A 19,495-nucleotide genomic window follows, 5' to 3' on the forward strand; every position below is an offset into this window, starting at 1 on the left:
AGTGCAGCCCGTTCTGCCCTGCAGAAATACAGCCTTTTCCCATTATTTTATGCACAGGTTAGGGCTGATCAAAGTACAAATCCAATTCTAACTTGTCTCTAACTCCTCCTGTTGTCTATATGTATATGCGTGAGCATAGAGGTGCGTGGAAGGATGTGTGTGCGTGGGTGTGTGCGTGCAATTTTATACGTCTGTGTATTTTCTTACGTACTTGTGCACACATAGAGTGCATTACTGCCACCTTTTTTCAATAAGCTGTTTTATCAGTTATGGCTTCTACAAGTTTGCTAATTTAGACTCCTTTATTGCCATATCTTTAAAACTAACAATAGATGATTTCGGAATATATATATATATATAAATATATATATATATAATTTTTTTTTGCTTATTTATAGGTGCTGTATTTTATTATCTGATTGTTAGGAAGGGATGAAAGGGGGCAAATATTCTTTAGAGGGATAGACTGCCGGCAGTATTGGGTATAATTTACAAGATGTAGTTGTCATACTGTATATTATTGATTGAAGACTTTTTTGACCGTATTGTGTATCATTGAACTTTTGTCTTAGGTCAGCATCTTTTTGATGACACTTTAATGGTGCATTCATTACTTCTTAAGTTTAATTAATATTACTTTTCTGATTTTGGGGGAGGGAGGGATGGGGGAGAGGAGTTCCGACTTTAAAGGTATGTTCCCAATATTACACCTCAGTGTGCTTGTATTAATTCATTAGTAGGATTTTTGACTGTAAGATGTGAAACCACATTTCTTGCATGATGTTTTAGAACTTATGTATTTCATTTACAGTCTCTTAACATGCGACAGCAGCACTTAGCGCAAGTTTTCACAAATTTAAGAATCAGTACACTAAAATCCATCCTTCTCATGACTAAGGAAAGAAGGCTCTAGGAGGCTGAAAGGCAGGGATTTATTTCTGATTTTCACTGCTAGCTGTTTCAGGATTCCTCCTTGGGTAACTGGGGACTCGTGGTGCGAAACTGAAGCTGAGGAAGGGAGAGGGAGCAGCTGCCCCTTTGTGTGCTGAGCTGAGGGACAGTGGCAGTGACAGACACCAGGGAGTGGCAGCACTGCTGGGAGCGGGGTGAAGCCAAGGGTGACCTCTCTGTACCTGTCCAGTGTCCTGGTGTGACTTCCAAAGCACAGCTCCGTGGAGAAGCACGTCCTGGTAGGAGTTCACATACCTTAGTACAAGTCACAACGAGCTGCGTCTCCAGCCAAGAGCAAAACTTCTGCCCAGAGGACGCAGATATTTTCTTAGGTTCTTTAATTGTTTTTATTTTTTTTTCTTCGTTGTTGTTTGGTTCAGGTTGGGTTTTTTAATTAATTCTAGGCAATACACTTGCCAGTCTGTTCCTACTGTCCTTGTCTGCTGATTTGAGACCCAGGTGCTGGATGCAGTCAAGTGGTTACTCTCAGCTTTCTCCATAGTGAGGGGTTTTTTTTTCTGTTTGATGATTTTATTTTGTTTTTTAAGTTAATATTCCCCAAACTGTTCTTGTGCCTGTGTCTATCTGATTGCATTCCATGATGCTTACTGAGAGCTCTGGCTGCATTGTATGACAGCAGAACTGTATTCACAGGTCGCACACAAATGCAGCACTTAAGGTCAATCTCTCTTCTTAATAAGCAATACGTAAGTGCCTTGAAACATATCTTCTTTTTTTTTTTTTTTTTTGTCCTTTTTCCTGTTTATTTTTGGTTTGCTTTTCAGGTTTCCACTAGTTCTTTAGGATTCTTTAGTATCTGCCCAGTTTTTAATGCTGTAATGATTTTTAAAAAGCATATCTGTAGCTTGCCCTAGAGGAAATATTTCTTTCATAACACTAACTGTTAATTCTGAGCTCAGTTATTCCATTTGAGTCATGTAATTTTGCTGGTTAAAGACAGCTTTCAGAAGTCAGAAGTCACTCCATCCTGCCAAGCGTTATCATTGGGATCTATTATAAAATTAATCAAATAAAATGCTGTCAGTATTTCCTATATTTTTGGCACTTTATTAATGGCTTAGCTCCTTTTGCTGTTTCATATTTAATGATCTGTGTTGAATGTGGATTAGCCTGCTGAGATGCTGTTGGGGTGATCTCCTGCCCAGGGTCCCTTTGGGCTCCTTGGTGACCCCCTGGGCCAAGAAGCACCCTCAGACCTGGAGCTCAGAGATGCTCCTGGGCTTTGTCCCAGTGTTTAGCCAAGGTCACAGCTGCTTTTCTGTTCCAGTGGAAAGTAGGATGGGTTAGTTGAACTACTGCTGATGTTTCTCGGGTTGGACATGAGTTACTTGCTGGTGTTTCTGGCCAAGGCCCCCCAGTTTAGAGGCTGAACTTACACTGCAAGGTGTGAGAGATAGTTGGGATCAATTTGGAACTCACCCTTAGGAGGAAAATGTGCTTTGGAATAACGTTTTTTTTTTTTTAATGTAATTCAAAGGATAAAAAGTTGAAGGAGAAGAAATGCCAAAGAGCAGCACAGTGGCTGTCATCCCTTGGGTGCTGATTCCAGGGGAAGGGAATGTGTGAAGGGATGACATGGGGCTCATCTCCCAGGGCAGCAGAGCCCTCGTTGCTGACGTTTCTTTTCCTGATGGATAAAAGCAGTGTTCAGGAAATCCATCATGCCAGATTCTGTTTTTCCTGAGGTTCTTTAAAAGCATTTTATTTTCTCTCTCTGTTTCCAGTTCCCTGCTCTTACCAATGCTGTGCATGAAGGGCCAGGGCTGTTTTAATAGAAATAACATTTATATTGCAGTTAAATTGTTGATTTTTCTCTCTGGATGATTAGAGAAGGAAAAAGAGTGCAGTGCTTTGTTTGCTAAAAGCCAGGAAAGAATATCCCCTGGCAGAAGGGTCATGCAGTGGAATTGTCAATACACTTCCATTTTTCAGGATACAGATTTCAGACAAGAGCATTGTAGATGTTTATTGGCAGAAATGCATTTAATTACAGTTGCTTTTGATGCCATAAAATTTGACCATTTTATTTATTCATCAGTGAAATGCCTATGAATAGAGCCACCCTTTAAAGGAATCCATATCAGTGCACTCTGCCCATATCATGAATTGGTGAGTCCTTTACTAATAAACTTCTTGCTGTAATAAGAAAGATCTATATTACAGTTAAAGAGAAAAAAAAAAGTATGTGCCTTTCTCATTAGCTAAAAGATCTCTGCATTATTTTTATGTAACTTGTTGATATGGGATTGGTGTAGAGCAGGGGGACCATGAACACCACAGAATTCTATGCAATATTTTCCAATCCAATTACTTAAAAGTCCCTATTTTTCAATCCTTTAACAGCAAAAATAGTAAGTTAGAGAAGTGCATCATGCTGGTGGTAATTCAAATTGCAAAGGCTGATAAATTGACATAAAATAGAATTGAGGGAAATGTGACAAATTAATGTGATGAAATCATGGAAAATGCTAACAGTGGTTGCAGTCCCTACAAGCACAGCTGCTGTCAGAAGTCTGTAATCTTCCATTTTAAAATTAATAATTTCCAGTATTCTTAAAGCTTTTATGAATAAGAATGCTCCTGGCAAAAACAAGGCAGGTTAGAAAGAAGGGGAAAAAAAATCACATTTTGAAATTATGAGAATACACAAAAAAAAAGTAATTGGGTTTGGACACTTTGCACTTGCATCCAAAATGTTTTATTCCAGTTGAAATGCCACAGTAATCTGTGCCTTCAGCAGGGCTGAGAGAGATCAGTAGCTTGGCAGTTTGTTGCAGACTGAAAGTGGAGTGTTGACATTTTTACCTGCACATGGAGGGCACTATTTTTGCTCCATTTGTCTCTTCCTACAAAGGAGTTCCTGAAATTCTCTGATTTCCTCTTCACCCCGTGGATGTTCTCTGTCTTCAGCCTTGAGTGTGGCTGAGCTCCTCTTGGAGACTCAGGAACAAGAGAAGGAAAGTTGGTTCTTAGGTGGGGACTGGATTGAACATTCCCTAACACCAATTCAAGGCTTTCCTGTGAGTGTGTGGCAGTTCTGGCCCTGGTGTGACCAGCTGGTTGGAGCCTCTTATCCCTGAATTTAACTCACATAAAACATTGGACTGGGTTGATTCCTGTGTTGTTCTGCCTTCCCCTTTCTGCTCTGTGAACATCATTGTCTTTGTGTTGCATATACAATCAACTTTTCTGAGAATTTAAAAATTCTGTGCAAAGGAAAGACCTCCCCCTACCACAACCCCAGCAGTTTAAAGTCTGGTTTTAAATTGCAAGGAGAATCACTGGCATGAGAAGTACAAGATCTGAATTTCTTTTCTGATGTAACCTTTGTAGTTCAAAAGGGGTGTAGCAGTCCCTGTCTCCTTCACATATATTTGAGCTCTGAAATGTAGAAATATAATTTCACCAACTTCTTCTTTCCTCCCCATCTCTTTTATAGGATATATTGACTATGCCATATATAAAGTGTAGTTAATAATGGACTTTATAGCAAGAAAAGCTCTTTAAACCATGCCTAGGGACGGATTTGTCCTACATGACCAGGTCATGGACTATACCCTTCCCTATTAATATGCAAGGATAAAATGGTTTTATGCTCTGAACGTGAAATTTATCCTTTTGGAGAAGATTAGCGTTAGGCCTGTGCACTTAAGTTTTCAGAAAGCCTTAAAAACAGGTGTGTAAGTGGTGCCATCTCTGTCCTCAGGGATGATTTCCCCCCAGCCAAGTGGTACTGTGGCATATTTAATAGCAGTTATTAGTTATAAGGTCATTTTCCAGTTGAAGAAAGTCATTCATTGAACTTTATTAGTGAGTCCCTGGCTAGCATCCTCTGGTACAATCCAGCACCTGCTTTTCCCAAACCTGGGCATCCATATCCATCCCAAAATCTTTGTTTCTCTGTGATATCTGTGTTTCTACAACTGTTGTGAATGGAAAAAACCCTAATGGGATTCCTGAACTTTGTTTTCATTGCTATTCACAAACATCTTCTGGCACTAAGTGCATTAAAAGGAAAAGCCTCCTTTTAAAAAACTAAGATTATTGTATTTTGTCCTTGTCCAGCTCTTCTATAAAGGTCAGTTCTGCCAGTTTCAAGCTTGCTTTACTCACAGTGGTGTTGGGAGATTTTAGCCACAGTTCTGTAGATTTCCTATTATTAAATCTGTTGGTTTGATCACATCAGTTCAGTTCCTTTGGACTTTGAACCAGCTGAGTGCAGAGAGAGCAGCTGAATCCTTTACCATAACAAAACAGTGCAGCAAAGTGCATACCCCTGTGATGCCTTTGGCCTTCTGTTTGAATTCCAGAGATATTTGTAATACATGGTACAGTCTTCATCCAAAGTTCTTTGGAAATGGAAGAATTTCCTGCTGTTGTGGTGCCACATCTGATTTTTGCACAGTTCCTGTGTAATTCCTGGTAGTGTCACAACAGCACAGCCTCTCTCTTAGCAGCAAGCAGAAGAGTTGTGTTCTCTTCTGTCTGTGAGGGTAATTATTATGCATTTTTGGGAGTTGTGAAATGTGTCTCTGTGCATCATTCCAGGGTGGAAAAGCCCCTCTGTGTATTTAGCATTTGTGTGCTTGGTCTTAATGGAGCAGCAGAATCACTGCAGCCAAATTTGTGAAATCGTTTGGGATGTAGGTGAGCAAAGGCTTAAAACCAAGATGTATTTTAATGGGCAGAGGATGCCATTCCCCCCTTGTCAGATCCATTCCCTGCTGTAAAGAGGGGATTAGCCACTGGAGAGACCAGGCTGCTGGAGATGCATGGGTTTAGCTATTGAGGACAGGGGAGATCATGCTCAGAATACATAAAAATGATCCCAAGGGTCTGAGATGTGCAAGAGCCAAGGAATGGGAAAGGAGGGGTCAAACCTTGTCTGTAGGTTTGGCTTCCTGCAGGAAGTTCATATCCCAAATACTTGCACGTGTGTAGTGCTCTCTCCTTTATCAATGTACAGTGGACAGTAAAGACATTTTTAAAACAATCACAAAACCAGCTGATGAAATAAATTCAAGCCAAGTATAGAATTAAAGCAGGCAGCTCAGCCTTGCTCTCCCTTAGCTGAAAATTCAAGTGTTTGTAGGAATGAGGTAGAAATTTTCTGTTAGGCAGCTCCTCTTGGAAGGTGAGTGTCTGTGCTTTCAAGAGAATAAATAAAACTTGGCACTTGACTTGCTCTGAAGTACAATCTTGTCTCCAAGTAACTAGGAAAAATATTTTTGCAATCAGTCTTTCAATCAGACTTCCCTGGCTTTTATTAGCTTGTGTTGGACCCTTTGTGCTGTTTTGATGTGTTATTTATATGTGGGTAAGTTATTACTAGCTTTAAAAGTGTTTCCAAAGGACCTGGTTACCTCTGGATGCTGGCACAGGTGATGCAGGGAGTACTTGAGCATCTGGTTTGGAAAGGAGGAGCGTGGGGAATAGGCAAGGTCACATCTGCATTGTACTTTTCCCTTTCCTTGATCAGGGCTTCCATTTCCTTCTCACCTTCTCTAGAGAGATGGAGTTCATGGGTCATTCCTTTTTTTTTCTGTGGGAGAAAGGTTTTAGTCGAGCTTGAAATGATTTTATTTTCACTCCATAGGCATATCATCAAAAATCCTGTGTGTTGCCACATTTCCCATTAAGTCTTTAGGATTTGCTTCCTGGAATTGACTCTTTCACTTTCTCTACTTGGAAAGCTATGTGCCTTATTTCCTAATCTCTTCATGGAGAATAATCTAAAGCACAGTGATCTGGCTTGCAGCATTCCCAGACTCTTTTCATTTATTTTTGGGGGGAGCAAACACTGGTGGAGCACTGGCAGGTGCTTGGCCCCAGGCACATCCAGCACTGTGTGAGGAGTCTTTGTGCAATAGAAACTCTGGGGCTGTGCCTGGGGGGTTCCTGTCCCACAGCCAGTGAGGGTGAGCTCTCCTTCAGGGCCATTCACACTCCTGGGGGGAAAGAAAATCCCTGTGGGTTCCTTCCAGCAGCTCTTGGGACAGGACTGAGCCATCAGCCAGCAGTTGATGCTCACAGAGCTCTCACAGGTGTGTGAGTGTCCAGGAAACCCCCGTGGCAGCTCCTCTGTGCCATCAGTCACAGCTGCTGTCCCCACTGCCACTCCAGGGCCCTGCTGGCTCTGGGCTGAGGCTGTCCAGCCATTCCAGCTGGGGTTTGTTTGGGGTTGTGCACAGCAGGCACCCCCAGCCCTCCCTCCCCGAGCTCGCTCTCTCTGCAGCATCAGAAGGTGAAATACACAGAGGTGCTTTGGGATTAGGACAACAATCCAAGATTTCCTATTGATGAGATTCATTTGTAACAGTTTCTTTTTTGAGGTTTGGCTTTTTGTTGGGTAGAACCACAACAGGAGTATTTACATATCATTGGTTTGGGTTGGAAGGGAACTTGAAGCTCATCCTGTTCCAACCCCCTGCCATGGGCAGGGATTCCCCACTAAACCAGGTTGCTGTCCCCTAAATGGATGTTGGAGAAAGCTTGGGATTTCCTAGAGATGGAGCAGGTGGTGTTGGCTCATAGTATCCATATCATTGTGCCCCAGTTGTGTTTTCTAGAGCAATCTTTTTTCTTTTTTTTTTTTTAAGAAAAAAAAAGTATTTTATCTAAATGCCTAATAAATAATATTATTTAAATAGTTTTTAAAATAATTTAGGACTGAGAATAAGAATCCTCAGTTGTGAGAGAAGAGACTTAAAATATACAGAGAGAGAAAATACCCTGAGCCTCCTAGAGCCTCTACTGAGAATTTGCTAAAGACACAGAGCCCCTGGTCAGAGCACATTGCAATTCACTCACAAGTGTTCATTTAAAATGAGAGACTGGTTTCCTGTGATGTTCATCTTTGTTGGCATATGTTTGACTTTCTGAATTCAGAGCTGATTTCCTTCTCATTCAAAAGCTGGTCAAGGAAAAAAAAATATATATAAAAAAAAAAGGCAAACTTGTGCAGCAGCAACTTTTGCTGGTGTGAGCTCTGGAAATCCACCTTGTGCTTTGTGTGTGGCACACAGGGGTGGCTCAGTTGTGCTGCTGTGTCCAGACAGGCTTTGCCCTGGCCAGGTGGCCCTGGGGAGCAGCAGAGCAGCCCCAGATCCAGGCAGGAGAAGGATGGGCAGGCTCCAGCTGTGCCAGTCCCCTGGCATGGGCAGAGGGAAGGATGGGCAGGCTCCAGCTGTGCCAGTCCCCTGGCATGGGCAGAGGGAAGGATGGGCAGGCTCCAGCTGTGCCAGTCCCCTGGCATGGGCAGAGGGAAGGATGGGCAGGCTCCAGCTGTGCCATTCCCCCCTGGCATGGGCAGAGGGAAGGATGGGCAGGCTCCAGCTGTGCCAGTCCCCTGGCATGGGCAGAGGGAAGGTGCTGGGCCAGCTGCAGGGCACTTCTGTGGCTTGGGAAGCAAATTTGCACTTTGCCTTTCGAGGGTGTCCCACTTAAAGATAAAAAACCATCCGGCGAATTTCCCACATCAGGTTCTTTTTCCTTCTGGTGTAGTCCAAAAAGAAACTGAAAATGAGAGTAAAGAAAGCCCTAGTGTAATGTTGGATCAGCTCTGCCAAACAAAAGGTTGTTCCTCTTGGAATACTCTATGCATTTCTGTGGTGAAAAGCATTTTCTCCCATTCCTTGCTGGAAATGCTGTGAGAATGTCACACATACAAATTTGGACATTGATCCCAAAGCAGATGGAGGCTGGGGAGGGGGGGATGTTCTTTTTTTTTCTTTTTTTTTTTTCTTTTTTTTTTGTTTTTAATTGTTTCCCTCATGTCCCTTTTCATTTTTATTTTGTTTTTAATTAAAAAATTAACTCTTTGCATTTGTGCAATAACTACTTGCCATGAGAATGGGCAGACCTTGGAAATGCCCCGACTACTAACACAGCACAAGATGAACTCGAACAGAAAGTGGTGTACTTTTTCCTGAGAACTTTTTTTTTTTTTTTTTTTAATAATAAGCTCAGTTTTTACCCCAGTGTATTGTGGTGTCTTACATTTTTAGCAGTATTTTATATTTTTTCTGTAACGCACTAAGTCTTAGATGTTTTTAGAGCTTGTTTGTTATATTCACAATCACGGATTTTAAAAAAGAAAAAAGAAAAAAAAAAAAAGATCCTCACAAAGACCCAATTGACCAAAAAAAAGAAAAAAAGTGTCATTTTTTTTTGTACAAGTAGCTTTGAGAAGCCCACATTGTGTTGCTGTGACTCATCTTTTGTAACATTTTATTTCTTGGTATTTGTTTAAACATAAAAAAGTAAGAGTTTATCTGGCTGGCAGTGCAGGGCAGCGCTCCCTCGTCAGCAGAGGCATTGTTTCTGTCTTTGTTTGGTTTAGCCATAAAATGTTTGTTCTCAGCACTGTACAACGGTCCCTATATGATATGGAGAAGCAATATCACTGTATGAAACTCACACGATGTATTATTATTATTATTCACTAGCACCCTAGGTGTGATAATTGAAGTAAATATCTTTTATACAAACACAATTCCGTGTGGGCTGTCTTTTATTGAGGTGAGACCTGAGTCCAAGCAGCAAACATTTACATTGTGCTTCTGGTGTTGGTGATGATCACAGGGATGCTTTGGTGGGATTTGTGTTTGGCCAGGGGAGGGAAATTTACTTTTTGTGTATCAGTTCTGTGGGGAGTGTGTGTGTGGTTCCAGTATCTTAAATATTGAACTGTTAGATGTGCAAAATGCTCAGTGAAATCCAGTCAGTGTGAGGTGGGCACCCAGCTTTACAGACAGAAAATGCATATTTGGGGTCTGAGACTGCCGAGGGGAATTGTTTTGAGCACCACAGCAACATATCAACTAATTAAAAAGGAAAAAAAAAGTCAGTTACCTGAGGTTGGAAATGCTTTAGTCTCAGAAATGAAAATGTCAAAGAATTTTCCCAGCTATTTGGCTCACTGTTTATTTTTACAGGTCCTTTACAGGAAAATAAATTCCTCATTAAGTGCCTTATGGGATGTTCCTATAAATACTCTCAGTATTTACAGAGTGAGGGGCTTGGTAAGGAACAGATGCTGGAATCTGTCGGTGGGATTGTGTTTTCAAAAGTAGTGGAAGAAATAATTTTTTGGATGCCCTGGGTGTCAGGCAGAGGATGTGTGTGTGTGTCTGTGCTTACCTGGGTGCTCTCTTTCCCTTGCTCATGTCTGTTTTTTGTGAATTGAAGTTTATTTTGGGGCAATAACCTTGTTTTCCACCATCTCCTGCAGAACATCCCTGACACATTTCTCCTACCAGGCTCTCCTGAGCCCCCATTTGGAGTCTCCTGTGGAACAGGAGTTTTGGGGGGCCAGGTGGGATATTTGCTGTGGTTCTGTGCTGGAGAGCAGAGTCAGGCTGGGATTTCCCACCCCACTTTGTTCCATGTTGGTGTCCCGTTGTGTCTTTGCCATCTTCAGTTCTGCAGTTGTGGGGGAATTCTCCTCAAAATGTATTAAAATTGCTACTGAATGCCTTCATTTCATTACAAATGTGCATTTTCTCATTTTGAAGCATCTGACAGGTTGTTCCACAGGATGGAAAGCTTCATGGTTTAACACTTTTTATTTTTTCCCCTTCTCTTTAATAACTAGTCCAACTGTTGATTGCTATAAATGGTATTATTGTGTATAATTTGACCATAATTTTTTTAAAACCTGATGCTAAACAGCTAGACTTTTAAAATGCCATGCCTCAGGTAGGTTAATTTGTGTATTTGTAACCTGCACTTTCCTTCAGGTGGTATCAGCATGAAACTCCTAAAATGCCACAGGTGGTCATAGGCAAAGGGTGTGTTAAACTTGAGACAGCACTGCCCTGGAGAAGGCTCACAGCAGCTCACAATTTCGCATCTTGGGATAAAGCCAGGTGGTTCTCTCAAGCCTAAATCTCAAAAAGTTAATTCTGGGAAGTTAGGAAGGAAGGAAGGAAACCACAAGGAATCATCAGAGAGGTCAGGAGCAGATATTTATGGCCTTCCATGGAGATAGTTGGATCTCCCACCATAACTTTATTGGGGCAGCCCGTCAAAAGAATGTCAAAATTCTCTTTTTTGGAAAAATTTTATGTTGTGTGTTCCCATAGACCTTTACTGGTTTGAACTGGGACATCGGTGGGAGTTCCTGCTGGGGCTGGGTGGGTGAGGTTTGCATAGGAAACGTTGGAGGGATTTGCTGGATTGATGGGGAAAGTCCTTGTTTGTGGCATCCTTGGTGCAGGAGGGAGTTCACACCTCAGTGCCAAGGTTCTGCTCCACCATAGCGAGAGCCAGGTTGGGTTTCAGTGGGAAAAGGGATATTTTTCACATGTTCCCACCAGGTAAGGAGCTGTGGGTGCTTCTGAGCCCCACTTCTTTCCATCTGGAAATGCTGTCATTTCCTCCTCAGCATTTCTGTTTTAATGGAAGTGGTGGAGGAATTGTGTACCTGCCAACAGAGGGCTTCAGAAAACATGATTTGATTACAGCACAGCATTTTATTTTCTTTTTGCTCCAAGCTATGGGAAACTGATAAGAAAATTCAAACTGTTTTCTTGAACTCTTCCAAGTTACCCATGTAATTATCTTAGTACCCTTGGAAATAATCCCTTCTTGTATGAAATCTCTCTCCTTACAGGGTGAATTTATTAAGCAGTGCTGGGTTTCTTTGCTGGGAGCTGTTTATTTTGGAGTGGCTGGGCCAGGAGGAAGGGGAAGGAGAAATCCTTCAAACGTTCCCTTCCCAGCAGGCCCTCAAAATGTGGAAAGGAAAGGGAGAAGAGCAGGGGAGGGAGAAGAAATCTCACCTGGCAGAGAAACCCAGAGAGGTGGGAGGGTGTGACGGTGTTCACAGGGGTCTGAGGATGAGGGAAGAGATGAGGATCTGACTCCATGTTTCAGAAGGTTGATTTATTATTTTATTATATATATTACATTAAAACTATACTAAAAGAATAGAAGAAAGGATTTCATCAGAAGGCTGGCTAAGAATAGAAAAAGAAGGAATTGTAACAAAGACTTGTGGCTTGGACAGAGTCCGAGCCAGCTCCTTGTGATTGGCCATTAATTAGAAACAATCAACATGGGCCAATCACAGATGCACCTGTTGCATTCCACAGCAGCAGATAATCATTGTTTACATTTTGTTCCTGAGGCCTCTCAGCTTCCCAGGAGGAAAAATCCTAAGGAAAGGATTTTCCATAAAATGTGTCTGTGACAGGAGGGAGCCTCCAGAGAGTCATGGAATGGTTTGGGTTGGGAGGGACCTTTAAAGGACACCTCCCACTGTCCCAGGCTGCTCCAAACCCCATCCAGCCTGGCCTTGGACACTCCAGGGGCAGCCACAGCTGCTCTGGGCATCTGTGCCAGGGCCTGCCCACCCTCATCATTAAAAACCCAACTTCCTTAGAACTCACCTGAATCACCCTCTTTTAGTTGAAAATCATCCCCCCTCGTCCTGCCATGCTGCACTTTGGTGGCTCCTTCTCCCTTCCCCAAGAGCATTTTCCAAGCTGGCACTGAGGAGAGGGCAGCAGGAGCTCAGAATGATGCTGATGTTGGGATGAGCTTGACAGTGGGGCTTTTCCTTGTGCTTCCTTTGCCACTTGGGCAGATAAGTCTCAAATGTTGTTCTCAGGGTGTTGGACATGGTCTGCTCTGTCCTTGTCCCAGTTTTCTCTTGCGTCTTTGGCAGCACATGGAAGTAAAACTGAGCAGGGCCGTTCTTGCTGCCCTCACTGGTGCCAGGGCCATTCCTTCCTGTCTGGAGCTGCTCATCTTCTGAAGGTCCTTCCTTCATCCCTGAAGGACCTCACTGATGGTCCTGATGTCTTCTCTTACAACTCTATCTGCAGAGGAACCTCATCTCTGCACTCCTGCAGCTTTTCCAAGCCTGGCACCTGTGCCTGGAGACAGGGAGATCAGGCTAGAACTTACAGATGGCTTTTAGAGTTGCCATCATTCCTCTCATTCCATCCTCTCCTTGCTTTTTCTGCAGAGGGTCTGATCAGGGAATGCCTTCCTGGCAGGTACAGATGGGCCAGGACAGCCCAGAAGCAGCTTTGCAGCCTGAGATGATTCCCAGGTTAATAATCCAGGAATTCTGGCTACTCAGGAACTCTTGGAAGGTCTGCCTGACCTTTCCTCCCTCCCTGGAGATTTCGACAAAAGTTGCTTTAAAAAGTCCCAAAATCCCAATTCCTTTGTGTTTCTGTTGCATTGGTGAGATCTCTGGAGCACTTGGTCTTTATTTACTCTGGGGACATTTTTGGAGCAGTACATTCCCTTCAATGACACTGGTTTTTCATTGCCTCGTGGGAGGTGAGATGCTCAGCTGGGCTTTTGCACTACAACCTTAATTTCTGAGCAGGTTTGCACCTCAGAGCCCACAGACAGAGGTCTGGTGACTTGTAGAAAGAAATCTTCCATCATTCCTTGCTCCCTGTCCTGTTCCTCAGCCTGCTGACAGCTCCCAGCAGTGGTGGCCCCAAGGAAAAAGCTTTGCATGAAGCTGAGGTGGGTTGAGTGACTCCCACACACCCTGGCCAGGCAGAAATGTTGTCCCTCAAATGTTGTCCCTCAAATGTTGTCCCTCACCATGAAAAGGTCAAGACAGAGCTGGAGCCATCAAGCTGTGCAATGGTGAAAGGCCTCTGACAACCTCCCTGTTGCAGGAAGGGTTTTGGCTCAGATCTTTCTGCCTTGGCATCTTCTCAGACCAAACAAAGAAGGCAGAGAAAATCACTTTGTACATGCAGGGCTGAATCTGCAGCCTTTGGATCGAGTGCTGCTCATCCCTGCAGCTACAAAGAGCAGGGTCAAGGTCGAGTCATCTCCCTTGATTCAAAGCAGGACTTTGGGCAATAACAGCCTTTTCCAGACTTCCTTCAAAGCCAAATGCCAAGTGTTTCAAGAGCCTGAAATTGGGCCTGAGTTTATGTGTAAACCTTGGGAGCTCTGGCATCAGGCAGAGCCGGAGGTAAGACTTTGTTGGCTTGGAAAGGCTCCTGCAGAGCAGTGCCAAGAAGTCTTGGCACGTTTTGTTCATGGAGAAGAGCAATGATTTCAACTCAGATGTAACTGTCCAGCACGGGGAAATGTGAAAGAGCTGGGAAAAGCAAAGGGTCCGTGGCAGACCCAGTTTCCTGCTCCTTCCTTTGGCTCCTGCTCCTCACCCTGGCACTCTCAGACACCCCTGTTTGTGTTGAGTGAGTCTCCAGCTTTGAGCCTCGGTGCCAAGGCACTCCAAGGTTTGCTTATCTCACCATCATCTTCCTTCCAGTCAATAAAATAGACTTCAAACCTTTGAAGTAGTGGCGTTCAGTGCACTTCAGTTGACTTTTCAAAGAGAGCGTGCCACATCACTTCTCAGCTTGTTTTCTTTTCTTTTTTTTTACAATTATGTAAATTCAGGGAGGCCAGACAGTAAATGGAGGGAGATTAAACAGTTCCACGAGGCAAATCAGGGTGTGAACTTGCAGAGCATCAGCTAATTTGCCGTAGCTGCCCATGTGTGTGCTCCCAGCCCTATCCCTTCAGCTACAGCACTCACCTCTCATTTCCTCGGGGCTCTGAGGATCCACATGAGCAGTTACCCTGGTCCCATGGACGTGCAGCAAGTTCCAGCCTATCTCACCCCAAGGTGATTTATTCATCTGTCTGTATCCTCAGTAATCAAGCCACCATCTTATGGAAAGATTGCCTCTCATTTATTTATGTCTGGCCTTATAACTTCAAACTAAGTTGCTAGTATGTCTTAATTCTCTCCATCTGTGAAAACAGATGCTGTTTATTTTGGATGATTTGCCAGGGGAGCCCAGTTGCTGGGGCCTGTTCCAGGAGTCAGAGTTGCTGTTGCTGTGTGGCAGCTCTGGCTCTGGGCACTCCTGATGAGCTCCTGCATCTGCCAGGCTCTGCCCCACCAGCCTGGGCACTCCAGGAATGTTCTCTTAATAATCACTTCAAGGGTTTAACCTGCAGCTTTGGAATGGCAAGGGACTGACTGGGCTGTTCACAAGTGTAAGACTCGTGTCAGTGTTTTATTCTCATTTTGGGTTTTGTTTCTTCACTGTGTGTCCCACCACATGGCCTGTCCATACAGGTCCTTGATGTTGTTTCCTGAAATATTCATCCCCCCTTGGGCACACAGAATTCCCAGAAAAGGCATTTCTATAGAGCATTTTCTTTGAGCAGAGGCTCTTTCTGAGGATTCATTCAGAGTCTGGCAGGGTATCATAGAATTATTAAATGGTTTGGGTTGGAAGGGAACCTTTACCATCACCAGGCCCAACCCCTTGCCATGGGCAGGGACAAATCCCACTGGGCCAGGTTGCTCAGAGCCCCTTCCAGCCCTCAGCACTTTCAGGGGTGGGAACAGTCCAGTCCCAGCTTCTGATTTCCTGTGCATCACAAAGGGAACCAGCCCTGTCTGTGCCAGGGTGGCACCAGAGCCTCTGCCAGTGTGGGGCTGCCCCGTCCCTGCCCTTCTGCTCCGTTCTTCACAAGGCCATGGCAATGCCAGGCCTGGCTTTTAAACCCCACACCTGGCAGAGTTTGAGGCTAAAGCTACTTGCTTTAAAACCCATTTTCCCCAGGACTTCACCTTCTTTGTCCCATTCCCTTCTGCAGTCGCTCTTCTCTTCCCTTTGAGGTATTTGCACATCAGAGGGGTCAGAGCAGGGCTCAGCAGCTCGGGGAGCACAAAGGCAGGTTCCTTTTGCTGGATCCAGTGCCTGAGCTGCCCTGCTCCTGCTGCTGCAGGTGAAGAGTCGCTGGCACAGAAGTGCTGAGCCCGCGGGTGGCCACGGCCCCTGTGAAAAGGGGAAAGTTATGATTAAAAATAAAACCCCAAAATCCAGCTGTGAGGAGTGACACTGACAGGGAGATGAGAGGGAAGCTCTGTTTGGTTGCTTTCAGTGTCAGACACTGCTCCAGCCTTTTCTGTTTCCATGGATGGTTTCAGGGCCAAGGCAGGAGGAAAGGAAAGGAAAGGAAAGGAAAGGAAAGGAAAGGAAAGGAAAGGAAAGGAAAGGAAAGGAAAGGAAAGGAAAGGAAAGGAAAGGAAAGGAAAGGAAAGGAAAGGAAAGGAAAGGAAAGGAAAGGAAAGGAAAGGAAAGGAAAGGAAAGGAAAGGAAAGGAAAGGAAAGGAAAGGAAAGGATCCCTTTAAAACCGAGAGATTTGGTGACCCCTTTTTCTCTTAAATTGAAAAAGCTCAGTCCCTGTAACTCAGAAGCCAGAAGGATCATTTAAGAGAGAGGTGCAGGAGCTGGGTCTCCTCCTGCAGGCTCCAAGCTCAGCTCTGCAGGGGATTTTGGGCAGGGTGGGAGGCCAGGGAACAATTCCTGCCCCAGGTAAGCTCCTGGTGAGATGAACCTTGGGCAGGATGCTCAGCAGTGCCTCGTGCAGAATTGAGCCCCCAGCCCATGTTTGGCCAGCAATAATTCCCAATTACATTTTAATGCCATTTTAAAAGACAGCCAATTGAATAATTAACTGTAGGGAAGAGGTTTTCTCCTTTCCAAATCTTGTTGATGCAAATATTTTGCATCAGGCCACCCATGTTTTGGAGCAGGCAGGGATTCCCCATTCCTGGAGAAACACTGACCTCCAGTGGGATGTGCCTTTAGCACAACTTCTGCTCCATCCTGAGTCTTTGATTGGGGGCTCTAAAATGCAAATATGCACAGGGGGAAAAAATAAATCCATGTGTTGTGTTCAAAGCAATGCCACCTCTCTTTCCCTGCAGTGAGGCTTGGTGCTTCTGAATAACATGGGGAGAGGAATGGCTTTAAACTGAAGGAAATTTATCCAATCTAAGTTTAGATTGGAAAGGAATTATTCCCTGTGAGGGTGGGGAGACCCAAAGCAGCTGTGGCTGCCCCTGGATCCCTGGAAGTGCCCAAGGCCAGGTTGGACAGGGATTGGAGCAGTCTGGGACAGTGGAAGGTGTCCCTGCCATGGCAGGGGGTGAAATGAAAGGGGCTCTGAGATTCCATTACACCAACACAGTAATTGTCTTTCTTATTGTTTAGCTTAAAAAGACCTTTAAGATCACCCTTACTCCATCACTGCCATGTCCCCAGGTGCCACAGCTACCAAAAAGGGGGAATTTGCACCAGCCAAGCCCCTGATTCCTGGGAAAGCAGTGTCCCTGTGGGCATCACTGAGCCTCCATCACTGCTGCTCTTATCCCAGCCCTGTGGCCAGGGCATCCCTCCCTGTGCAAGGAGCTCCCTCCACAGCTGGTTTCTGGCTGTGTGGAGCATTTCCCAGCCTGGCAGGACTGGGAGGGCAGGAACTGAGCTGTGCACCCCTTGTCTGAAGGCTCACAGAGGGCAGGAGCCCTGAGGACATGAGGACAGCCTGCCCTTGCAGCAACCCCTGCACTTCTTGCTCCCTGGCTGTTGATAAATGAGGAAATCTTTTTGCCTTCCAGCTGTCTGGAAATTAGGGGTATAATTACAACAGAATTATCAGGGAGGGACTGGAACAGATGGGACCCAAGCTCTGACCCACCTGGAGATCCAGGCACAGAGGGATGGATCCTTCATCCCCACAGTGGAGGTGCTGGCAGTGCAAAACTCCAGCTCTGAACCTGGAGCTGAGCAGGTTTGCCAGCCAGGGAGAGCCCTGAGCAGAACCACAACAGACACTGCTGGCAGCCAGGGGAAAGGTGAACCAGGTCGAGTTCTGCTGCAGGACAGTTTTGGGATGGATTTGCCAATGGAACACAGGGCCTGCCCTGCGGGGCTGCAGCTTCACTGCTCCACATCTGGGCTCATCTGGGGTTATGTGAGGGGAACAAGAGGTTTTTGTTTTGTTCCTGGAGCATTCCAGCAGTGCCTGTTGTGGTTTAGGGTGTGGGTTTTACTCTGGGGGGCAGCTGGGAACAGAGAGGGATCCTTTGTACGGGCTTGGCAGAGCGGGAACGCCGGGGGCTGCAGAGCCCAGCCCGTGCCTGGGGCAGGACTGATCCCCCCGAGCCCCTCCTGGGGGGTCCCCACCCTGCCCCAGGCCCCTGCTCCACCACCTGCCCTGTGAGAGCCTCTGCCAGCCCCAGGGCAGCCTCTTCCATCCCCTCTTCCATCCCCTTTCCTGGGCACACCAGGCCTGGGCTCAGCTCCCTGAACCCTCTCCAGTGCCCCCACTCTGCCTCCCAGGGCACCAAAAACACCTGGGTGATGCCTCTGAACAGCTGTGCCAGCGCTGGCAGCTGCCTCTGGCACTGGGAGGTGGCACTGGGACTGTGCCCAGCCCGGGCATCCCCAGATTAAATTAACAACATCACACTACTCCAGACACGTATTAAAAATGCTACTGAATGCCTTCATTTCATGGCAAATGTGCATTTGCTCATTTTGAAGCATCTGACAGGTTGTTCCACAGGATGGAAAGGTTCATGGTTTAACATTTTTTATTTTTCCCCTTCTCTTTAATAACTAGTCCAACTGCTATGTAAGCAAGCACTGCGTGCTCACAGCAGTAAAAGCCACCACAAGATAGTTAAAAACCTACCCTGTGTCTCATCCTGCTACCCATAACACCACCCTAAGCCTTAAAAAACAAGTCCTTTAAAAGCATAACACCCCTAAAAACATGAAATCAAACGATAAAGCTCTTGAGTGAGCAGGGACTGCTGCTGTGGTCCCAGCCATGAGCACAGAGCAGGGTGCTGCCCTGAGCTGCTCTGAGCTCCTCAGGTGGGGATTCTCAGCCCCTTGGTGTCCCCTGGCTCGGCTGGGGTTGGTGACAGCCCTGCTCTGTTTTGCAGTGCGCTGTGCCGAGCTGCAGATCCAGCTGACCGAGGCTGTGGCCGGCCTGGCTGCCCAGAAGGAGCTCGTGGCCAAGCTGGAGCACGACCTGAGCACCATCCAGGCCCTGTCTGCTGTGCCACGCCCCGAGGCTGAGGTACCACGGCCCTGGTACAGGGCTCTGCGCATCCCCAGGGGCAGGGGACAGTGCCCACCTCCTCTTGGTCTCACTTTTTGTGGGGGGTGGTGGTTATTATTATTATTATTATTATTATTATTATTAATCTTTTGTCATTGTTAATAATTAATAATAATCAGTATAATAATTATTTATGCTTAATTACTAATTTTACTATTATTAATTATTATTCATTCCCTTCCTTTTCTTACTGACAATTCACCCAGCAGAGATGGATGCATCTCCCCTCCGCCCCATGGGGGCATGGGAGAGTGTTCACCTCCTCTTGTTTTCAGTTTCTGGGGGATTTTTGGTGGTTGTTAGTAGCAGTAGTAGTAGTAGCAGTAGTAGTAGTAGTAGTAGTAGTAGTATATATTTATTATCATTATTTATTCTTAATTACTACATTGTTATTCCTTATTATTGATATTTATTATTATATTCAATACTACTTCTTTATTACTATTATTATTATTATAGTATAATTTCATTATTAGTTATTTTTAAATTAGTATTATTAATTATTAATATTGTTATCATTACCAATTTCTGGTTATTATCATTACCAATTATTTTTATCTTTATTAATGATTCTAAATGTTGTTATTATTATTATGT

General features: G+C 44.8%; 1 protein-coding gene across 1 annotated transcript in view; it reads left to right on the top strand.

The window, feature by feature from the left end:
* Positions 1 to 19,495, top strand: part of CUX1 (cut like homeobox 1) — a 272,558-nt gene that overhangs the window by 240,858 nt on the left and 12,205 nt on the right. Inside the window, exon 15 of the mRNA XM_059487090.1 lies at positions 18,720 to 18,856. Coding sequence (XP_059343073.1) covers positions 18,720 to 18,856 — 137 coding nt within the window. The remainder of the gene's footprint in view (positions 1 to 18,719; positions 18,857 to 19,495) is intronic.

Source organism: Ammospiza nelsoni, chromosome 21, assembly GCF_027579445.1.
Source record: "Ammospiza nelsoni isolate bAmmNel1 chromosome 21, bAmmNel1.pri, whole genome shotgun sequence".
In the NCBI taxonomy this organism is placed as follows: domain Eukaryota; kingdom Metazoa; phylum Chordata; class Aves; order Passeriformes; family Passerellidae; genus Ammospiza; species Ammospiza nelsoni.